This window comes from Tenebrio molitor, chromosome 7 (assembly GCF_963966145.1).
Source record: "Tenebrio molitor chromosome 7, icTenMoli1.1, whole genome shotgun sequence".
Classification (NCBI taxonomy): domain Eukaryota; kingdom Metazoa; phylum Arthropoda; class Insecta; order Coleoptera; family Tenebrionidae; genus Tenebrio; species Tenebrio molitor.
In genome coordinates this window covers 9,130,798-9,152,750 of record NC_091052.1, presented here as the reverse complement: position 1 = coordinate 9,152,750, position 21,953 = coordinate 9,130,798, and the positions used below count along the sequence as shown (strand labels likewise).

Sequence of the window (21,953 nt, the reverse complement as noted above, 5' to 3'; positions counted from 1 at the left end):
AGAAACATGCGTACTTCGATCGGGAAATGTCACCCCAAATTTAGGAATATTTAACGTTGTCACTAATGTTGGTACGCTTTTTACAAAACTAAAATGAGAAAATTCTGATTTGGTTTTTTCGAAATGTGTGATTTTCTTCGTGAATCTAACATTTTTACAAAACTCCGTCAATAATCTCCATTACATTGTTGTAACAACAAAATTCGGCTCCAACAGGCAGCTCTTCAGTTTGACATTGACAGCCGTCAGTTTTGACAGTTTCGTAATCGCACTTTTCTAAATTCCCGTAAAAACTCTTCAAATATAATTAAAAATGTCGAATCTGCCAGCACCGGTTCGTGTCTCTCCATTAATCAAGGTAATAGTCAGTTTTTAAGGTAAAAAAAAACAGTTTTGAAGGAAATACAGCGAAGCAAGTTACATAACCTACCTAACCTCTAATTTGCAGTTTGGCAGATGGAGTCTACTTTCGGTAGGAATAGTTTATGGGGCTTTCCATCAAAGCCGACTATCTAGAAAAGAGGCTGCCATTAGGGAGGTAGAATTGAAACAGAAGGCAATTCGTGATGAAAAACTGGCTGCAGAGAAAAAGCTTGCAACAGAAAAAGAAATTGCAGAATTGGAAGCACTTGCAAAATAAATTCTGTGAATTGTGTATTGTTTATACATTAGTAAATTAAATATACTGTACTTGTGCTGGTAATATCCTGAAACATCCTGAAATCTAAATGTCAGTTGTTAGTAATAAATGATCAATAATTAAGTTCAGATGGTTTAGTCTAGATGTAGTGATTGTAGCACAATAAATAAAGGTAACATTTTAATAAAGAAATTCCTTAAATATTAAAAAAATATATAAAAAAGGAAAAAGTCGATGGGAATGTTTAGGTATGCAACCAAGAATACAGATGTGTACTGTCTTCAATATAATCATGTTATTGACAATGCACTCCAAAATAATTTATTTATTTAAAGCATAAAAACACTTAAAATACTATTTTGTTTTCGATGACTTCATCAAAAAAATTCCTCTAATTTTTTTCATTCTAGACGATTCTTAAGCCAATTTTTAGAAAAAAAACCTTAAAGCGCCAACCAACTTCTCGCAGCTCCTTCAGCAAAAACGTTTCGTTTCGTTCATTCACCAAGCCGCGATCGTAGTTTTATAGATATAGCCCGCATTTTGTAACCTTGTATGAGAACACCTACTTTCTTCAGCCGGTAATTTTTTACTATGCTCACGCAAGCACAAGATATAATGGGTGTTATGTGGGACGTGGAGAAACAGACAGCACCATATTTGAATAAATTTTATATGGTCTTGTGCCTGTGATGACCTCACACTTGTCGTATATGGAGGTGATATCACAAATCCCTACCAGAAACCCGCTCAATAACACATTCTCATACTTCTATTTAATCTAATTACAAACCCTTATCTTTTGTCGTTTTTACTGTTGTTTAATCGGTACATTCTTAAAGGGTACCTATAAAGGCATTCTACTCGTCTGGTCGGAAATAATATCGGGATTTATTTTTAAACCAGACAGACTGAACCTCCCTTCGGTGACTGTCTGCATTGCAGAAGAACGAATAGATTTATTTTTGGGGTCAAAGAAAGCCTTGTCGTTGAAAGCAGCTGTACCAGTGCATTTCAAGAGCCACGCAGATGTTCATTATTTTCTTAATAGCCAATTCTTGGTAAAATCTCTTAAGATAATAAATCAGCGATGATATTAGAGATAATCAAAATTTTACAAATAGAGAAATCATTACAGAGTATTGTAAAAATTGAAGTTTAAAAACCTACTGGAAGTCTTTCAATTGGAGATATTTTGAGAATTTCACACAAGATGAATTTATTGTCGTTCAGCTTCTTGCCTTGGGCAATGACCGGAAGACCTCATGCCAGAAAAAATTGCAGTGATCCATTCTTAAATCGTTAATCAATGGCGGCTTTTCAAGAATTTGGATGTATGGATAAAGAAATACAGTCTAAATGAAAAAAATTCTAGAATTTCTTCGAAATCATTCCATAAATTGATTTAAAAAAGTATTGATTTGAAAAGAGATCGAGAACAAGGATAACAGTCTTCCGTTAGGAACCGTTGCTGCAGACGTAGGAGGGAACCAATCAGAGTGCTAGAATTTAGGCGTTGGTTGGTGACGCCACCAACCTTATAAATAGCAACGGCAGAAGAAAATCGAATCAAATTCGTTTGGAAAAGTCCGTTGCACGTATTTCCGAAACGTATTTAAGTATTTTCGCTCTTTTTGTGGTGTAATTCATAAAACTCTACAAGCAAAATGGTAAGTACCGCAATTTATACCTTGTAGATCGTTTTGTAACAATTTTAAACGAAATATTCTCGTGATTCAGCCGGTTTTTGCGGCAAACGTGGCGTCTCTTCGGCCGCCATGTTGGTTTCGGCCCCGAAGCCGGTCTTCGACGCCAATTTCACGCAAAGATGCTGATTCTTTTATTTTTTATTCGTAGCGTGAATGTATCTCAGTCCATGTTGGTCAAGCCGGAGTCCAAATCGGCAACGCCTGTTGGGAGTTGTACTGTTTGGAGCATGGAATCCAACCCGACGGTCAGATGCCCTCTGACAAAACCGTCGGCGGCGGCGACGACAGCTTCAACACCTTCTTCAGCGAGACCGGTGCCGGCAAGCACGTACCCAGGGCCGTCTTCGTAGATTTGGAACCCACAGTAGTCGATGAGGTCCGTACCGGGACCTACCGCCAGTTGTTCCACCCTGAACAGTTGATCACCGGCAAAGAAGACGCCGCGAACAACTATGCCAGAGGTCACTACACCATCGGCAAAGAAATTGTCGACTTGGTGTTGGACCGCATCCGTAAACTCGCCGACCAATGCACCGGGCTCCAAGGGTTCTTGATTTTCCACTCGTTCGGCGGCGGCACCGGCTCCGGATTCACCTCGTTGTTGATGGAAAGGTTGTCCGTTGACTACGGCAAGAAATCCAAGTTGGAATTCGCCATCTATCCCGCACCTCAAGTATCGACCGCTGTTGTGGAACCCTACAACTCCATCTTGACCACCCACACCACCTTAGAGCACTCCGATTGCGCCTTCATGGTCGACAACGAAGCCATCTACGACATCTGCAGACGCAATTTGGACATCGAACGCCCCACCTACACCAATTTGAACAGGTTGATCGGCCAGATCGTCTCCTCCATCACGGCTTCTCTGAGATTCGACGGCGCTTTGAACGTCGACTTGACCGAATTCCAGACCAACTTGGTACCCTACCCACGTATCCACTTCCCTCTAGTCACCTACGCCCCCGTCATCTCCGCCGAGAAAGCCTACCATGAACAGCTGTCCGTCGCCGAGATCACCAACGCCTGCTTCGAACCCGCCAACCAGATGGTCAAATGTGACCCTCGCCATGGCAAATACATGGCCTGCTGCATGTTGTACCGTGGGGATGTCGTCCCCAAGGACGTCAACGCGGCCATCGCCACCATCAAAACCAAGCGCACCATCCAATTCGTAGATTGGTGTCCCACTGGTTTCAAGGTTGGCATCAACTACCAACCCCCGACTGTCGTGCCCGGAGGAGATCTGGCCAAGGTTCAACGTGCCGTCTGCATGTTGTCCAACACCACCGCCATCGCCGAGGCCTGGGCTCGTTTGGATCATAAGTTCGATCTTATGTACGCCAAGCGCGCCTTCGTTCATTGGTACGTCGGCGAAGGTATGGAAGAAGGTGAATTCTCAGAAGCTCGCGAGGATTTGGCCGCTTTAGAGAAGGATTACGAAGAAGTCGGCATGGACTCTGGAGAAGGCGAAGGCGAAGGAGGCGAAGAATATTAAGATGGATAAAACCGATTTCAACTTTTTCCAAATTTCTTTTTTTTATGAATTTTTTTATCCATGAAAAGAACTTAGTTCGTTTCATTTGAATACATTTTTTTTCAACTACATTGTGTTTTATTGCGTTTACGTAAAGTCTAGACTTTTAAAGTCCAACGACTCTGCATTTTGTTGCGTGACCAGAATGTTATTTGCATATTCAAGTATTGCCATTTTTAGACCAGTAAAAAAAGTAATCGTAAAAATTTATTTTCGTTTGTATACAAAATAATTTTAAAATTACGCTTAAAAACAATTTTCACGATTGAAGGGAAGCGATTTGCGCCTTCAAAGAGGTAATTTCTTCGTTCCTCACTACACAAAGCTTTTTCAGCCAATTATATTTCTCCTGAAGAGCGGATTCTGTGTCCAATATGTTACACTAGAAAACAAAAATTAAAATCCGGTCACATTCACAAATCGGCAACTCACTTGGACTTCAACACTGTGACCCACTTCAGCTTGTTTTTCTGTCACTCTACCATTTCGCAACTCGTCGATTTGCATCTTGAGCGATGCAACTTCTGCTTTCCTCGCGGCACAAATCCTTTTCGCCACAATATACTTATCTTGCAAAGACAGGTCCGGATCGAGTATATTGCACTGAAAAGTCTCATTAAAACGCGACGATACTGCCAAACCACTTTTTACCTGAACCTCGACGGTACTTTTATTTACAGTTGCTGCATGTCGGTACCTCCGAATTTCTTCCTGTTGCATCCGTATCTGTTGCTGCTGCATTATGTCATTTTCTTTGTAAAACTTCATCAATTCCGTTGTTTTAACCTCCACCTTTCGGTCTTGTTCCGCATAGAGTCGTTTCTCCAACTCCAAGTTCTGTCCTATCTTGTCGAAAATGTCCTTCTTTAATTCAGCATTTTTTTCTTTTAACTTACCAAGCTCTAAAATCAATACAATCCTCTATCAAAAAAAATCACGCTCTTCTCTTGACTTACCTTTCTCTTGCGAACTAACTACTTCCTTTACTCTGGAAAGCTCCGATTTTACAGTACTACAACGGCAACAATCTACAACAAAAACAATTACCGGACGATTCACTAGACTGCTGTTCTAAATTACCAATCCGATTAGAATCTTGCTGTTTGTCCTTTAACACGATAATTTCCTGCAAATACGCCTTATTATTACTTTCAAGTTGATCAATTTGTGACTGCAAAAGCGACTTCTCCAATTTAAAATATTTTCCAAAAATACTGATAGATTTTACTAAATATTCAGCTATTTTATCAAAATCACAGTCTTTTCGTTCTCGCAACGTCTTAAACTCATGTTTTAAATTTGCATTATTAGATTTGAGATCTCTTGTAAAATCTTTAAAATATTCTCTCTGATCTTGAGAGTGCCGCTTAAGCAACAACGTCGACTGCTCGTTTGTAATGTGTGTAACTATAAGCGATAAAAGAGTCTCGAATTTTTGAAGTAAGTCACTCGTTGCAACGTCCTTTTCTTGGACGCCATCTATGCTTAAGTAATTTTTATCACTGTCATTCTCTCGCAAAATTTTCAATTCGGCCGCCAGGCGTTCGTTTAACTGGACACATTCCGCTTGTTTCTTATTACTTTCGCGCAGTTCAAGTTGATACTGACTGATGTCATATTTTAATGTCTCTTTTTCTGCGATTGAAGCTTTTAAATCGCTGATTTGCGTCTGTGCATTAGAAAGCAACTGTTTTTGTTTTTGTATTTTTAACTCGCTCAACTTCAGTTTTTGTTCTTTCAAGTGACAGTTCGTTTCGTAATCTGCGATTGTACATTTCATTTTTTCAATATTACTCTGAAACTGTTTGTTTTTCAGAGAAATGTTGCAAAAGTCTTGTTTCGTATTTTCCAGTTCCTCCCGAAGACTGGCACAGTCGCTTTCTATCGAAGATACTTTTTTGTCTTTATCTTTTAATTCCGACAATAGTTTATCAACTTCAGATTTCAAAAACGTATTCTCGTTACAAACCCTGGAAAATTCTTTGTTTAAGGTCTCCATCTTCTGTTGAAGCTGCCCACAATTATTTTGTTGCTCAATTATTTCCCGCGTCAATCTCTCTACCTTACATTTCATCTGGTTTTCAACTTCAGATAGAGCCTTGTTTTTTTCTAGCAACAAAAGAGACAACTCGTCAGCTCGAGACTTGAATTTCTTCAGTTCTTCACAAGATTCACTATCAATTAGTATTTTTTCGTTCTCGTTTCTGAGTACTGTACACTTATTTTCCAATTCAAATATAATACTGTTCTTTTCCACAATTTCGAGAGTCAATTTATCGGCATTGATTCTTAATTCGTCGAGCTCTTCTCTGTACGCTTCTTTGCTGTTAGAAACGTCTTTCTTCAATTTCTCCATCTCTCGTTTAATAGCACTATAATTATTTTCTACTGCAGAAAGAGATTCATTCCTCTCTTGCAACTCTCTAGACAACTGTTCAACGTTCGATTTGAATTTATTCAAGTCTTCGCGACAAGATTCACTATCCATTAACATTTTTTCATTCTCATTTCTGAGCAATGTGTAACTGTTTTGCATTTCTGATATAATCCTGTCTTTTTCGACAATTTCGAGAGTCAATTTATCCGTTTTAGTTTGAATCTCATAGAGTTCTTGCATGTGCGATTTTTTGCTATTGGAAAAGTCTTCTTTCATTTTTTTCATGACTCGTTTGATGGCATCGTATTTATTCTCTACTTCAGACAGAGCACTGATTTTCTCTGTCAACTCTTCAGCTTTGGCCTTGAATTTCTTCAGTTCTTCAGAACGTAATTCATCATCGTCTTGAATTTTTTCATTTTCACTTCCCAGACTCTGCAATTGGGATATAATTCTGTCTTTTTCGACAATTTCGAGTGTCAATTTATCAGCTTTAGTTTGAAGCTCATCAAGTTGTTGTCTGTACGCTTCTTTGCTGTTAGAAACGTCTTGCTCCAATTTCTCCATGTCTCGTTTAATGGCACTATAATTATTTTCTACTTCAGAAAGAGATTCATTCCTCTCTAGCAACTCTCTATTCAATTGTTCAACGTTCGATTTGAATTTGTTCAATTCTTCGCGACAAGATTCACTATCCATTAACATTTTTTCATTCTCATTTCTAAGCAATGCACAACTGTTTTGCATTTCTGATATAATTCCATCTTTTTCGACAATTTCGAGAGTCAATTTATCAGCTTTAGTTTGAAGCTCATAGAGTTCTTGCATGTGCGATTTTTTGCTATTGGAAAAGTCTTCTTTCATTTTCTCCATGTCTCGTCTGATGGCATCGTAATTATTCTCTACTTCAGATAGAGCACTGATTTTCTCTGCCAACTCTTCGGCTTTCGCCTTGAATTTCTTCAGTTCTTCAGACCGTAATTCACCATCATCTGGGATTTTTTCATTTTCGCCTCTCAGACTCTGCAATTCAGATATAATTCTGTCTTTTTCGACAATTTCGAGAGTCAATTTATCGGTGTTTAATTTTAACTCATCAAGCTCGTGTCTGTACGCTTCTTTGCTGTTAAAAGAGTCTTCCTCCAATTTCTCCATGTCTCGTTTAATGGCAGTATAATTATTTTCTACATCTGAAAGAGATTGATTCTTCTCTAGCAACTCTCTAGACAACTTTTCAACGTTGGATCGCATCTGTTCAATTTCATTTGTGAGTAATGCACAGCTGTTTTGTAATTCAGATATAATTCTATCTTTTTCGACAACTTCGAACTTCAATTTATCAACGCTAGTAATCAGTTCTTCGAGTTCTTTACCATTTGAAGAATCTTCAATTTTTCCCATTTGCTGTTTGTTGGCAATACAACTGTTTTCTACTTCAGACAAGACTTTATTATTGTTAGTTTTCATCTTTTCTATTTCCGACTTTAAGAAGTTGTGCGTTTCGTTGGCATTAAAACAATTCTGCCTCAACTTATCATTTTCTTTTTTGAGAGCTGAGATTACCTCATCCTTATCCGTCAAAGTTACGTCCAAGTCATATTTAACGTTCCCACTGTACAATATGTTATATAAACATATCAACTGTTCGCTAATATAGTCAACGTTATAATTGTCGTCTTCGTTTTTGTGTGCCTCTTTTTTTCGTATATTCTCTTCTAATTCGGCAATTCTACCAACCAGTTCTTCTTCTCTGACTTGAAACCGCTTTTTTAATTCGGTTGCAACGATTTCCTGAAATTTTATTTTAATTTGAATTTTGTTCAAAAGCGAATTTCACAATTTCTCACATCATGTTCGTACCGGAACAGTTTCTCGTTGGCGACTTTAAGTTCCTTTTCCAGTTGGTTCGCCTGAAATAAAACGTTTCAGAAAAAGAAACTAAATAAAAAAAGTAAAATGTACTCTTTCCATGAAAATGTTATCTTCATCTCTTGTGTACGTCACCAGTTCATTGTAATCCTTTTCAAGAGCACTAAGTCTTATTTTTAGACAACTTTCAGGTGTTTTGCTAAACAAAATTATGTAAATGAAACACGCGTTATTGTTACTGCAAATGCAATCAATACCTGACGGATATACTATCTTCTTCTTTAATTGTTTCTAGAGTGTTTATCGAGGTGTAATTATCTCTAAAGATCAGAAAATTTAATATTTCCTTATCCCAATACTAAATAATTTGATTACCTTTCAATCAAATCTTCAAACGAAGGCAAACTTCCTGAACTGTCGTTGTCTGCAAAAAAAAAATGAATAAATAAGATGCGAGTTTCAATCTACACAAATTTCATTACTTAAATCTAGTTCCTTTATATCCGGGAAAAGTGTTTTCCCTTTGGAAAACCCAATAGTGTGCCTCCTTTTCGGAATTTTCTTGGCGCTGTCCATATTCTGCCCATGCTGGAAATTCTCAAGCATTTGTATTTTTGCTTGCAAGATCTTGAAATTTTCCTCTTGGGTGCGCTAACAAAAAATAACTCGTTCTCACTATTCAAAAAAAAAAACCTTCCAAAACAGCGTACTTGCAATTCCTCGTTCCTAAGTTTGTGTTCGTTTAATTCCCTTTTCAGTCGTGCATTCAAGGCGGCATAACGCTTGGACACTTCTGCATCTGTTAGTATCTCGTTCACTTCCGGCTTATTCTTCACCGCTTTTGCTCTTTGCGCAAAACTACAAAACGTTGATGCAGAAATTCTAGAATTGTCTCATTTTCTTACTCACGCCAATGTCGAGCTTGTGTCGTCAACAGATGCCGGAGTTATGGTGGCTATTATCAGGGTTTTTGCGTTTCCACCGAGAGAATCTTTCAACAACCACGTGAGCTTCGAATCGCGAAAGTTGACGTACTCCTGACCGTCGCTTAGTTGAAGAATAACTAATCCCAAAGCTGATAATGACCTGATAAATGTGTGCGATTGTAAAAAGAAAAGACATATACAGGGACGAGTACACAGAGAACTATTGGCGACGATTTGTCCAACAGATGTAGCAATACTCTGTACAAGTATTTCAATTTTATTCTGCATTGAAACCCGGAAGAAAAAGGACGTTTCGTTAATTATATCTGTACCGTAGTGCCTTCTTATCGCCTTGATCACCCTGTACATACATGACGCTGTATTGTGACATTTGACATGAAGAGACTTTGGACTTTTAAAGGTCCACGCAGGAATTTGGTATTCAGATTATTTAAAAAAAGTATAATGAATGAACCGTTAAGTACAATGAGGTAATCAATGTAAGTACCAATAATGATTACTTAAGAAAAAAGTTATACCATAAAAACACTTAAAAAACTGATCAATCAGAAAAACAATCTGTTTTCATTTAACTAAATTATTTTGGGTAGAGTTTTATGTAACGTTTTATTTTTTCAGCATTTTTTCTATCTTGGAAGACTCACTTGTTTATGTGGCTCCCCTCCTTCAGGCGAATTCCAGTAGCTTTGGTTTGTGCCACTCGTTCAGAGCCAGCCAAGTCTACTAAATTGAGACTTGATGTTTGGATAGACCCACTACCACCTTCAGACTCACAAACTTTGGTAGATTCAATGATCTTAAAAACATACAGACTAAAAATGATCTATGCACATGTATATACAATTTATTACAATTTTAAAAATAGTATGTGACCTGCTACTTCGATCATTAATTTTTGTAGCAGCAAGTCTTTTATTCACAGTTCCAGTTTTCAAATAATTGTATAGTTGGTCCCTTGTGGAGACAATTTCTTCTTTCACATTTTGAATTTTTATGCCACCCTCATAATGTTCTCTTATTTTAATATCTTTGTTGGTGGGATCTAAGAGGTCATTTATTTTTTCATTATAAATTTCTATGTATGACACCCTTATTAAAAATTTCCTAGTGTCATTACTTTCAATAAAATTGAAAATATTTTCAATTGTGAGGGGCATCAAGCCTGTATCTGTTTTACTGCCCAGCATTGTGTATGTTTTTCCTGAGGAAGTTTGTCCATATGCAAATATAGTTGAGTTGACACCATTCATTGAGGAAACAACAAAATCTTTGACCAAGTCATTGTAAATATCAGAATTTGCTGTGTTCATTCCAAAAATGTGGTCTAAAAGGTGGGAATTAGAGATTTTATGGCAAACTTTTGAGAACATACCAAAGCTGTACATGTCTCCAAATTTTTGCCCGGAATCATCAATCTGGTAAATTGTGTTGTTCTGAGTGGCCCATTGCACTGGTAATTGTTCAGTAGCAAGAAGAGGTCTTATTCTAATGGCAACTTTGATATGTGAAGTCATTTTGTCCTTAAATTGTGTTCAGAAAAACTAACGACTAATGCTAACACATGAACCTAGAAAATGTACATGAACAGCAAAAGGGTTGGAATTTCTGTATGAATGAGTAAAGTGTTGCTTACTTTATAAATACATAAAAAATAAAATAAAATGTAATAAAACAACACTGAAAAACTGATTCAACACATTCAAATCAACTGTCAAAAGAAAATCAAATCAAACTTGCGCAGGCGTACTTCGTACTAAGTACTATGGATAACATGGGTTTACATCATTTTATTTTTTATTTTGCTTGTTAGTAAATATTGCAGGGTGAACCTTCAACTTTAACTGCGTTATTTAACAGATAATTTAAAAAAAAACAAATAGCTGACTGACAATTTTGTCGGCTTTACAAAGTAGGCAACCCACAATGCACATGCTTGATTCTTGGCGCAACACAAGCCAATAGGAAAAAATGAACACCATATTAATTCTTTATTTATTTAGCCTGCTAGGGCGGTCAATTTGACACTGTTGCACATCACTTTTCTGACGAGGAGCGTATACTATTTATTCGCATTTTAAGAATATTAAGATTGGTTCGTAAAAAAGTTTTGCGAATAATTTGAAAAACCTTAGTATTAGGTAGATTTTCACAGCAACCTAACAGAAATTGTACATAACATCATTTTTTGAAAACGAATTTCAAAATGATGGATTTGAAAGGCGAAAATTGCGCGCGGAAAATAACTTAACAGATATTTGAAATGCTGGCCGTGAAGCTTCATCAAGTCTGCTCCTTGTAAAATTCAAGAAAGCTACGAAAAACACAAAATGGTGGTTGCTATGCTGTAAAGTGACCTATTACTGCATTATTATTATTATTATTGTATTACTGTATTTTGAGTACAGTAATATTGTTCATTACTGTATAAAATGCGAAAAAAAATTCTGTGTCTGGTGGGAAATAGTTGTTTCCGTAATTAAAACGAGATGTTAAATGATTAATGTTTTAATTACTTATTCCGAGATTCCGACTATTGTATTTTGATTTATTTCTAGACAAGCCATCATTTTCATATAGGAGTTCGGTTTAATTTAAATGTAACATCTTTTAAAGATGCTTGAAACAACAACACAGATGTCATAATTTGCGGTAAAAAAGATTTTAGCACCTCCACCATAAACTACTCGTAATAGAGTAAAACAGTTTTCTGTATTCGATTCGTCTCCTGTGTTCGTCTCAATTAAATCAAGAAGTGTCAATCTTTAGAATTGATTTACCTTAAAAAATAATAGATTCGATTTTTTTTATAAGAAATATTTTGATGTATCCCCATTGATTACATAACACACATTTGTAGTTTTTTTAAACTAATACTAGAGATCAAGTTATGCACGATGCTGGATTCTATTACATACTCATAAATAAATCCGCTAAATGCCGTTTTTATATTTGATGTAGCTCAAACGATAACAGAGGTGTTAAACTTTTTACAGTACATGTCCTGGCAGCTCAACTATTTTTGGAACACTAATTATTATTTATTTGCACATATGTACATGCATATTTTTTTAATTAACATTAACCATACGGCCAGCTACTTAAGTTAGATCAAATCAAACACTTCCTGTAAGTGCCTAAATTTTTATTTTATGATTTAAGTAGGTACATAAAAGTAAGATGTAACCTAACTAGTCACTAGTTTTCCCTCCTTGTGAGTATTAAATAAATTTGTTGAATTAATCAACTGCTTTTTATTAATTAATTATAGAAAAACGCGTTTCTGTGAAATGACGTAACCTTCTTCTACGTGAAAACAGAAATCAATTGGTTTAACTAATTTCTCTCATTTTGTAGCGATTATTTCATTCTACCACAAATGATTCTGAATTACGAAGATTACTTTCATTCGATAATTTGGCCTAATACCTGAAAACAAAAAAAATCGTTACATCAATGTTACGTGGCCACACACCCTAACACAGTGTACAACTAAATCGTCCCATCATGCAGTTTATCCAACTTCCTTCAAAAGGTTTTCTTCTAAAAATTAAATTGTGCCTTGTTTAAAAACAGAATAATGTTAATTTTTAGATGACCCTTTGAAAGTAATTTACATCGTGGCCACAGGACTATTTCAGCGTAAACATGTGAAATTACTATTAAAAATGTTGACAGTTGTATACTTATTAGTACTTGTGTATACACTGTATCACTTCGTAATGTATTCAAAATGGGTTTATATTATTAAATACGGTCCGGTAATGAGCGGGGCTTCTTACGTATGACGGGAAAATCAGAACGACAACAATCTAAATCTGCAATGTTTCTAGGCTATGGTCTCCCTGATTGCAATAATTAAACTCACACAGACGGAAACTTGTCGCGAAAAACTAGACTGTTGGAGTGAGGATAGTGGTAGTCGAGAAACTTTCTTACGAATCAAAAGAGATGCTCGTCGCGCAACAATTTACACCATATTGAACACTGTCCTCAGTATCGCCGTCGGAGTCACTCTTGTTTTACCCAACGAAGACGAAATTCACTACCACTACTTTTTGAAAATTCTCGCCGAACAGACCCCACCAAATTTTATTACGCAAACTCTCTACTACGCCTACAAGATAAATTTTGTTTTTTTATTTTTCGTAATGACCGTCAATTCTATCCGAATACTTTACGTTAGCAGACAAATTAAATTCCAGTCGTACTTACTTCTTGAACATTTGGGAAACATATCAGAGGGTTACGACGTAGATGATCTTAACATATTTTACAACGAAGAATATCACAAAGAAGTCAACAACAAGTTGAAGTTTTGTATTCGTCGACACTTGCACATTGCGCAGTAAGTTCTGTCTATGGCCCAGTCTCCCAAATTTTTACTTAAAATTGTGTTTTTGAAACAGGTTCGCAAAGGAAAACAATGACGCGGTCAAAAGCTTTATTATTCCGTTTGCAATAACAGCAACCTTGCTGGGGATGACAGTGTTACTTATAGGATTCACCGTAAAAAATACAACGTCAAAAGCCACATTACTACAACACTTCAGTTTTAGGGAACTATTTATTACAACTACTACCAGATAATACTGAGCGCCGTACTGTACCTCAGCACGCTGTTTTGTGCCGTCGAAGGATCTCAATGCGTTGAAGAAGAAGTACGTCCCACTTAAAAACTTCTTTTTTGCAGTCAAAGGAAATTCTTGAAATATTTTTCAGACTGACAAATTTTCACAAGTTCTTTTCTCCAATCCTTGGTACACATGGAACCGCGAGAATAAAAAACTCTTGTGTATTTTTTTAACCATTACCCACGAACCAATTAAAATGCTCAAGTGGAGCGAAACATTGTATCTGAATTACGACTGGGCAATTTCGGTAAGAGTTAAATATAGTTTTTATCATATCGATGGATTGTTTCAGGTACTTAAGAAAGTCTACTCTTTGGGCTCAGTTTTTTTCAATATGCGTGGCTACATTACCAAGTAACTGAGCACGTCTGATCAAGAATAATTTTTAAGCGTCATTTTTCTCTTCACGTTTTTGCAATTTAATTAATAAAATAAAACCGTCATTAGTTAGATAAGACAAGATGTAACAAGGTCGAAAAAAAAGACCAATAAAATGTGGTCGACACATAATAAATAAATACTGTAATTTTTATTACAACGTACAAATATTTTTTCTCCCTCTTGGTAACAAATTCTACAAGATTTGGGCTAGCAATAGAAGCATCTGCACTATACAGACTGATTCACATAACTTTCCGAAAGTTAATAAATGCAGCCAGTAATACGTTATTCAGTGATAACTTGATACTTTTATTTACTAGACGATTGTCGCGAACATTTTGCTAAATTGAAAATCTTAACTCTTCCCGCCATTTTTAAATATATGTAAATGTTTGGAATATGTTCTTAAAAATCCGAAATTATATCCCAAATTATCATCTTATCATCAATACAGTACTAAGACTACTAAGTCTCAAGACATTGATCACATATTTTTACGTCTAGCTAAATCACAAGATGGAATCCGCTATTAACTATGCGAGTATATTAATACGTGAAGGAAAACTTTTGTACTCCTTTTTAAGCAAATTGCGCGCACGGAGGAGTGCGAGATTTGGCATAGTTAAAGTTTATGTGGAGAAGGAGTGCAGAAAGATAAAATGTATGTATAATATACAGGGCGTCCTCAACAAAACAGACAAATCGATAGGTCTCTTATTTATTGGAGGATTTTAATTATCTATACACCAAATTAAATGGTTGTGAATAAGTTACAAAATGGCGTACTAAATTCACGTAAAACCCAAAGTGCTTCAAGGTTAAACTGTCAAAATATTTTTTTGAAATACGGACACATACTTTTTTTTAGTAATTCTGATAGAGATTTTCATTCTGAAAACAACAATGTATGACATGTGTAATCTCATATAAGAAAAAAAAATAACACTACATTCTGAAGCAAATGACGAGCACCAAACGAGAAGCTATCAAAATTCATTGCGTTACAATGTAATAAATTAACCAAATTAACTCAGTTGGAAAAACAAATGACAAATATGTAATAACATTTGGGATTGCACGTACAGAGCGCAGTTTAAGCATCGACGATAGTGGCATTTTTTAACTTTTTTTTTTGTTTTTTGGGTAGGTAAGTGTATACTTGTGATACACTGTTCTTTTTAGAATAAAAATCTCTATCAGAACTGTTAAAAAAATTATGTGTTCGCATTTGAAAAAAAAAAATTGACAGTTTAGCCCTGAAGCCCTTGGACCTATATGTTAGTTAGTATTGAAAGTTAATTGCACGTTTTACTGATCAGGAACTTAAATACAAAGGAATCATTAGACTGTGGAACAAGAACACGCATCAAGTTTATGCATCGCAATGCTATTGATTGCGAAGTTTTAACTGGAACCGAACGCAATAAGAGAATTTTGATTCCACGTATAAATTTAACATATTCAGTTACTATTTTACCATTTAATTTCCAAAGAAGTCAATTTCCAATTATAGCTGCATTTGCGATGACAATAAATAAGTCTCAAAAACAAAAATTCGAAAAAATTGCAATTTTATTGAGGCAGCCAGTTTTCAATTGTACGTCGCAGCAAGTGGAGTTCGATCATTCAATGGTTTGAAATTTTATATTTCCGAATATAACGGCCAAGGGCATTTACCAAACGATGAAATTTTATCTTAAGTTCAATGGACATTTTATTTTTTTAACCGCCCCGGTTTTTTGTTTCAATAAAAAATATAGCTATAAAAAATACGAAACACGTGTTCTTTATTTGATTTTTAATTTTTTGTATTAATTTTTTATTTCAATTTTATATATTTTGAAAAAGATAGGCAAATTAACTGTGTAGCCTTGGCGAAACCTGGCCAGTGTAGCAATAAAATACCTAAGGAAATGTCAAAAACGCGTTATTGTTTTTTAAATATGGCATAGCCAAACTATACCTCATTTTTCCTATCCTTCGTATTTTTCAAATAACTTGAACATTAGTGCATAGTGACGTATTTGTAAACGCTCGCAGCTAACGTAATAGAACAAAATTCAAAAAAATTATATGCGATAATTATAGAGGTATACTGTTTGATAAAAAAAAACCTCAGTAACGTTCAAACTTAAAAATTTAATGAAAACGGTCGAATTTCAACCGCTGGGCGACCTCTAGTTTTATTTATTATTTATTTATTTTTAAATAAGTTAACGTTTACCGATAAGTTTTGCAAAAACTCTTTTTAGAGACGTACGACATCATCTCTACGACATAAAATGACGTTGTCGTTAAAGTTTGACGGGCATAATCAAACGGTTTGCATTTTGCAAAAACTCTCTATTAATGTTCATTGAGCCACTTCTCATAAGTTACGTAAAAATTAATAGTATATCCACTGCATGTATCAGGAATTTCTTATGCCTTATGTCAAGCTTATGTCCATTGGAAATAAGCACTAAAAAAGCGAGCCGGGGCCTTCGCCTTACCTGCTGCTGGCAGACGTCGATAAACTATCTCTCTCGGACCTACGCATAAGACTTTTTTGTCGAACTTAATTAAAAATTTAAAAATGTTTATTCGCGTCGGGTAATTATTTAAAACCCTCGTATTCGTCTGGCTTTGTTGCACATATTTTTAATATCAATTAATAAATCTGCCATAAAAATTTCAGACTGCCTAAAGTATATTTTTTGCGTACACTAAAAAAATGACGTTGAGGCAGTCGGACTGTACTTTAAAACAATCCAAATAATCTGGCATTTTTATTTCCGTAATCTATAAATGTTAAACTAAAAAATTAATATAATTTCAAGTTGCCTAAAGTATGTTTTTTGGGATTAATTTTTTGCAAATGTCATTTGCTGCGCAGTAGTAAAATAACCGCAAACGCCCTTAGCGACTGTCGATTCCAGATTCACTAATATTCAAATACATAGTACAATTTTTTATATTTCTGATTGCCTAAAATACCTTCCCTAAATTCGTCATCAGCTCTCCGACTATAAGATGTAACCTAACTAGTCACTAGTTTTCCCTCCTTGTGAGTATTAAATAAATTTGTTGAATTAATCAACTGTTTTTATTAATTAATTATAGAAAAACGCGTTTCTGTGAAATGACGTGAAAATAGAAATCAATTGCTTTAACTAATTTCTCTCATTTTGAAGCGATTATTTCATTCTACCACAAATGATTCTGAATTATGAAGATTACCTTCATCCAATATAATTTGGTCTAATACCTGAAAACAAAAAAAATCGTTACATCAATGTTCCGTGGCCACACACCCTAACACAGTACGACTAAATCGTCCCATCATGCAGTTTATCCAACTTCCTTCAAAAGGTTTTCTTCTAAAAATTAAATTGTGCCTTGTTTAAAAACAAAATAATGTTAATTTTTAGATGACCCTTTGAAAGTAATTTACATCGTGGCCACAGGACTATTTCAGCGTAAACATGTGAAATTACTATTAAAAATGTTGACAGTATTATACTTATTAATACTTGTGTATACATTGTATCATTTCGTAATATATTCAAAATGGGTTTACGTTATTAAATACGGTCCAGTAATGAGCGGGGCTTCTTACGTATGATGGGAAAATCAGAACGACAATGATCTAAATACAATATTTGTAGGCTATGGTCTCTCTGTTTGCAATAATTAAAGTCACACAAACGGAAACTTGTCGCGAAAAACTCGACTGTTGGAGTGAGGATAGTGGAAGTCGAGAAACTTTCTTACGAATCAAAAGAGATGCTCGTCGCGCTACAATTTACACCATATTGAACACCGTCCTCAGCATCGCCGCCGGAGTCACTCTTGTTTTACCCAACGAAGACGAAATTCACTACCACTACTTTTTGAAAATTCTGGATATATGGGACGAACAGACCGCACCAAATTTTATTACGCAAACTCTCTACTACGTCTACAAGATAAATTTTGTTTTTTTATTTTTCGTAATGACCGTCAATTCTATCCGAATACTTTACGTTAGCAGACAATTTAAATTCCAGTCGTACTTACTTCTTGAACATTTGGGAAACATATCAGAGGGTTACGACGTAGATGATCTTAACATATTTTACAACGAAGAATATCACAAAGAAGTCAACAACAAGTTGAAGTTTTGTATTCGTCGACACTTGCAGATTGCGCAGTAAGTTCTGTCTATGGCCCAGTCTCCCACATTTTTACATAAAATTGTGTTTTTGAAACAGGTTCGCAAAGGGAAGCAATGAGGAGATCAAAAGCGTTATTATCCCGTTTGCTATATCAGCAACCTTGCTGGGGGTTACAGTGCTACTTATAGGATTCACCGTAAAAAATACAACGTCAAAAGCCATATTACTACAACACTTCAGTTTTAGGGAACTATTTATTACAACTACTACCAGATAATACTGAGCGCCGTACTGTACCTCAGCACGCTGTTTTGTGCCGTCGAAGGACCTCAATGCGTTGAAGAAGAAGTACGTCCCACTTAAAAACTTTTTTTTGCAGTCAAATAGTCCAGTCAATATAAACATAAAAAAGGGTCCGACCTTGCAAAAGGTCATGTAGTTCTGATTTTTTAATATGTTGTTTGGATCTCAGCCAAGAGTAAAACACCAAATTTGCAACTTCGAAAGACTTGTGCGCGCTGCGTGGTAGCCAAAGAACAGCAAAATTTTTGCACTATTTTCAGTTTTTGCTCAATATCTCCTAAGATATGAGTCTCACAGAAAAAGTTGAAGTTACCTTTTTTAAACTAGATTAAATTCGCTACAGTTTGAGGCCCAAGCGAACTTTGTGTATGCAGCAGTTTCCGAGATAGAGCTCTTCAAAAATTGGGTATTTTTTCCAAGAAGTGAAATTTTTTTGATTACGTCTCTTATTTTATTAAATATCGTCAAAAATACTCGCCCCATGAGAAAAGTCATGGGCAATGAACTTGAAGTGTATTTATTTAGCTTTAAATTGAGATCTGACGGGCAGCTGCAGGTCCAATGCTTCTCTCAAAAGTGGCATATAACCGAAAACCTCGAAAGATGGAATTTGGGAAAAATAAAAGAAAACAAGTTTTCAGCGCATCAAACATCACGTATAGGGCCTAAACCGATCAAATAAGTTATTTTAACGTAATTTAGTATGTGTGGTTAACAACTTGAAGAGAATCTGTGAAGTTGGTGGAGAAATACTGCCCTCAGCGCCTGAGTTGTTCTGGTTCTGATTGTATGGAAAATCATCGAACACCCCAAGTATGCTCATTTGGAACGGGTTCATGGAGCAGGTGACAAGTGGTCTTGATTTTGGTCGACCAAGAATTATTTTCCTCTCATTCATTGGCGCGCTTTAATTTGAGCTCCGACGGGTACATGTCCTGGCATATACAAGTATGTTTATTATGAACCCCATTTTTACGGTCCACTGTGCTAGCTCACTGCTGGAGATTCCACGCACATGTGCCAATCCACTGTAGCTTTTCATAAACCACATCAGCAATCAAATCTGACCATAGGCCGGGCCAAAATTTATCGGATCGGCGAATTGTAAAATTTTGTTCTATGAATATCTTAAACTCAGTTGGATCCATCCGCTGTTCTAGAGCCATCATATCATGCAAATATAAGTGGGCACTCTTTGTGAAGAAATCGTGACCAACTGAATGAAAACAAGGTAGCATTTTATCGATAGTATACAGCTGACGCTCTGCCTGGATGAATAGTTTTACGGGAGTAGACGTGTGAAAATATTGGTCCCACAGCTTTGATTACATTCCAAATTATGCAATGCAGTTTTGAATTTGGCACTTAGGCTTTGGTAAGTTCTATTTTCCTTTACAAACAAGATGAGAGACCTCTCACTCTCACGTAGCTCATTCTCAGTTTCGGCTCTTTCTTTCCCAGTCAAGTCTACCTCATCCAAAATAATGCCAGCCAATATCAGGTTAGTCAAAATGTGTGCTCGTACAGCTCGTGAATAGGCATGACCATTCAGCATCTTGTCCAGGCCTGTGATCTGTATAAATAGTCATAAATAGCCCCTTCAAGCAACTCCCTGCCATTATTGCACCGATACAACACATGAATAACATGAGGAGAGGGAACTCTCCAAGCCTCACAACCACGCAACTTAACTCAGAATGTTGGCAACCCTCAACAAATCTCTGACCTTAAAGAACAGTGGTTGATCAAAAGTAACGAAGCAGGTTTTTTGAAAATGACCATTACTTCTCACACTGGCTTCAAAAGGTGATGTGAAGACTGTATCGTAATCAGTAGGTGGGGTGCGGATAAATGAGAGGAAAATAATTTTTGAGCCATAAAAATCAAGACAACTTGTCACCTGCTTAATGAACCCATTCCAAAGGAGCATACTTGGGGTAGTTGATGATTTTCCATACAATCAGAACAAGTCTGGCGCTGAGGGCAGTATTTCTCCACCGACTTCAGAGACTCCCTTCAAGTTGTTAACCACACATACTAAATTACGTTAAATAACTTTTTTGGTCGGTTTAGGCCCTATACGTGATGTTTGATGCGCTGAAAACTTGTTTTCATTTATTTTTTCCAAATTCCCTTTTTCGAGGTTTTCGGTTATATGCCACTTTTTAGAGAAGCATTGGACCTGCAGCTGCCAATCAAATCTCAGTTTAAAGCTAAATAAATACGCTTCAAGTTCATTGCCCTTAACTTTTCTCATAGGGCGAGTATTTTTGACGACATTTGATAAAAAAAGAGAAATAAACAAAAAACAATCACTTCTTGGAAAAAATACCCAATTTTTGAAGAGCTGTATCTCGGAAACTGCTGGACGCGCAAAGTTTGCTTAGGCCTCAACCTGAAGTGAATTTAATCTAGTTTAAAAAAGGTAACTTCAACTTTTTCTGTTAGACTCATATCTTAAGAGATATTGAGCAAAAACTGAAAATAGTGCGAAAATTTTGCTGTTCTTCGGCTACCACGCAGCGCGCACAAGTCTTTCGAAGTTGCAAATTTGGTTTTTTACTCTTGGCTGAGGTCCAAAGAACATATTAAAAAATCAGAACTACATGACCTTTTGCAAGGTCGAATGTTTATATTGACTGGACTAAAAGGAAATTCTTGAAATTTTTTCAGAGTGACAAATTTTCACAAGTTCTTTTCTCCAATCCTTGGTACACATGGAACCGCGAGAATAAAAAACTCTTGTGTATTTTTTTGACCATTACCCACGAACCAATTAAAATGCTTAAGTGGAGCGAAACATTGTATATCAATTACGACTGGGCAATTTCGGTAAGAGCTAAATATAATTTTTATCATATTCATGGAGTGTTTCAGGTACTTAAGAAAGTCTACTCTTTGGGCTCAGTTTTTTTCAATATGCGTGGCTACATTACCAAGTAACTGAGCACGTTTGCTCAAGAATAATTTTTGAGCGTCATTTTTCTCTTCACGTTTTTGCAATTTGATTAATAAAATAACACTGTCATTAGTTAGATAAGACAGGATGTGATAAGGTTAGACAAAACCAGACCAATAAAGTGAGGTGTGCATGTAATGAATAATGTAATTTTGCTAAGATGATGATGTAATTATAAAAATAAATTGTGTAAAGATCACCTGCATTATTATATTATTGCTTATATTTAATTAAAAGTTTGTTGATTTCGGGGACTGTATGTTGGTATAAACCCTCAAAAAAAAAGCTGCTGAAAAACATCTCTAAAAGATACAATAACGAACTTATAAAGAATTCAATGAAGGTACTATCAGGACGAATAAATAAACGAACAGTAAAATAATACAATCAATTTCTTTAATATCCTAATTGTTATCATTATTACAGCGTTCGTGGTAGCGCCACAAATATTAGTTTTTTCTATT

The 21,953-nt window shown here is 35.8% G+C and overlaps 5 protein-coding genes and 1 long non-coding RNA gene across 6 annotated transcripts; 5 read left to right on the top strand and 1 right to left on the bottom strand.

Annotated features, from left to right (window-relative positions):
* The first annotated feature begins 93 nt into the window (after positions 1-93).
* Positions 94-763, top strand: ATPsynE (ATP synthase, subunit E). Its single transcript, XM_069054646.1, has 2 exons — positions 94-358; positions 449-763. Exons 1-2 carry the CDS (start codon positions 314-316, stop codon positions 638-640), a joined length of 237 nt encoding a protein of 78 aa, XP_068910747.1. The 5' UTR covers positions 94-313; the 3' UTR covers positions 641-763.
* A 1,385-nt stretch (positions 764-2,148) lies between these two features.
* LOC138135778 (tubulin alpha-1 chain) lies at positions 2,149-3,955 on the top strand. Its single transcript, XM_069054642.1, has 2 exons — positions 2,149-2,310; positions 2,498-3,955. Exons 1-2 carry the CDS (start codon positions 2,308-2,310, stop codon positions 3,845-3,847), a joined length of 1,353 nt encoding a protein of 450 aa, XP_068910743.1. The 5' UTR covers positions 2,149-2,307; the 3' UTR covers positions 3,848-3,955.
* Positions 3,956-4,080: 125 nt separating this feature from the next.
* LOC138135776 (uncharacterized) lies at positions 4,081-11,004 on the bottom strand. Its single transcript, XM_069054638.1, has 16 exons — positions 10,713-11,004; positions 10,452-10,646; positions 9,931-10,403; positions 9,724-9,875; positions 9,042-9,218; positions 8,843-8,990; positions 8,615-8,783; positions 8,508-8,556; positions 8,390-8,452; positions 8,226-8,331; positions 8,111-8,173; positions 4,967-8,054; positions 4,843-4,914; positions 4,538-4,788; positions 4,319-4,489; positions 4,081-4,268 (listed from the first exon to the last, which is right to left on the bottom strand). Exons 2-16 carry the CDS (start codon positions 10,591-10,593, stop codon positions 4,146-4,148), a joined length of 5,247 nt encoding a protein of 1,748 aa, XP_068910739.1. The 5' UTR covers positions 10,594-10,646; positions 10,713-11,004; the 3' UTR covers positions 4,081-4,145.
* Positions 9,215-9,982, top strand: LOC138135782 (uncharacterized). The gene is made up of 2 exons (XR_011161074.1): positions 9,215-9,558; positions 9,698-9,982. It is a non-coding gene; the product is annotated as an uncharacterized lncRNA (long non-coding RNA).
* Positions 11,005-12,730: 1,726 nt separating the features above from the next.
* LOC138135779 (uncharacterized) lies at positions 12,731-14,354 on the top strand. The gene is made up of 5 exons (XM_069054644.1): positions 12,731-13,424; positions 13,486-13,585; positions 13,636-13,737; positions 13,799-13,957; positions 14,003-14,354. Exons 1-5 carry the CDS (start codon positions 12,913-12,915, stop codon positions 14,066-14,068), a joined length of 939 nt encoding a protein of 312 aa, XP_068910745.1. The 5' UTR covers positions 12,731-12,912; the 3' UTR covers positions 14,069-14,354.
* Positions 14,355-17,705: 3,351 nt separating this feature from the next.
* LOC138135550 (uncharacterized) lies at positions 17,706-21,655 on the top strand. Its single transcript, XM_069054303.1, has 5 exons — positions 17,706-18,262; positions 18,324-18,423; positions 18,474-18,575; positions 21,204-21,362; positions 21,408-21,655. Exons 1-5 carry the CDS (start codon positions 17,742-17,744, stop codon positions 21,471-21,473), a joined length of 948 nt encoding a protein of 315 aa, XP_068910404.1. The 5' UTR covers positions 17,706-17,741; the 3' UTR covers positions 21,474-21,655.
* The last annotated feature ends 298 nt before the right edge of the window (positions 21,656-21,953 follow it).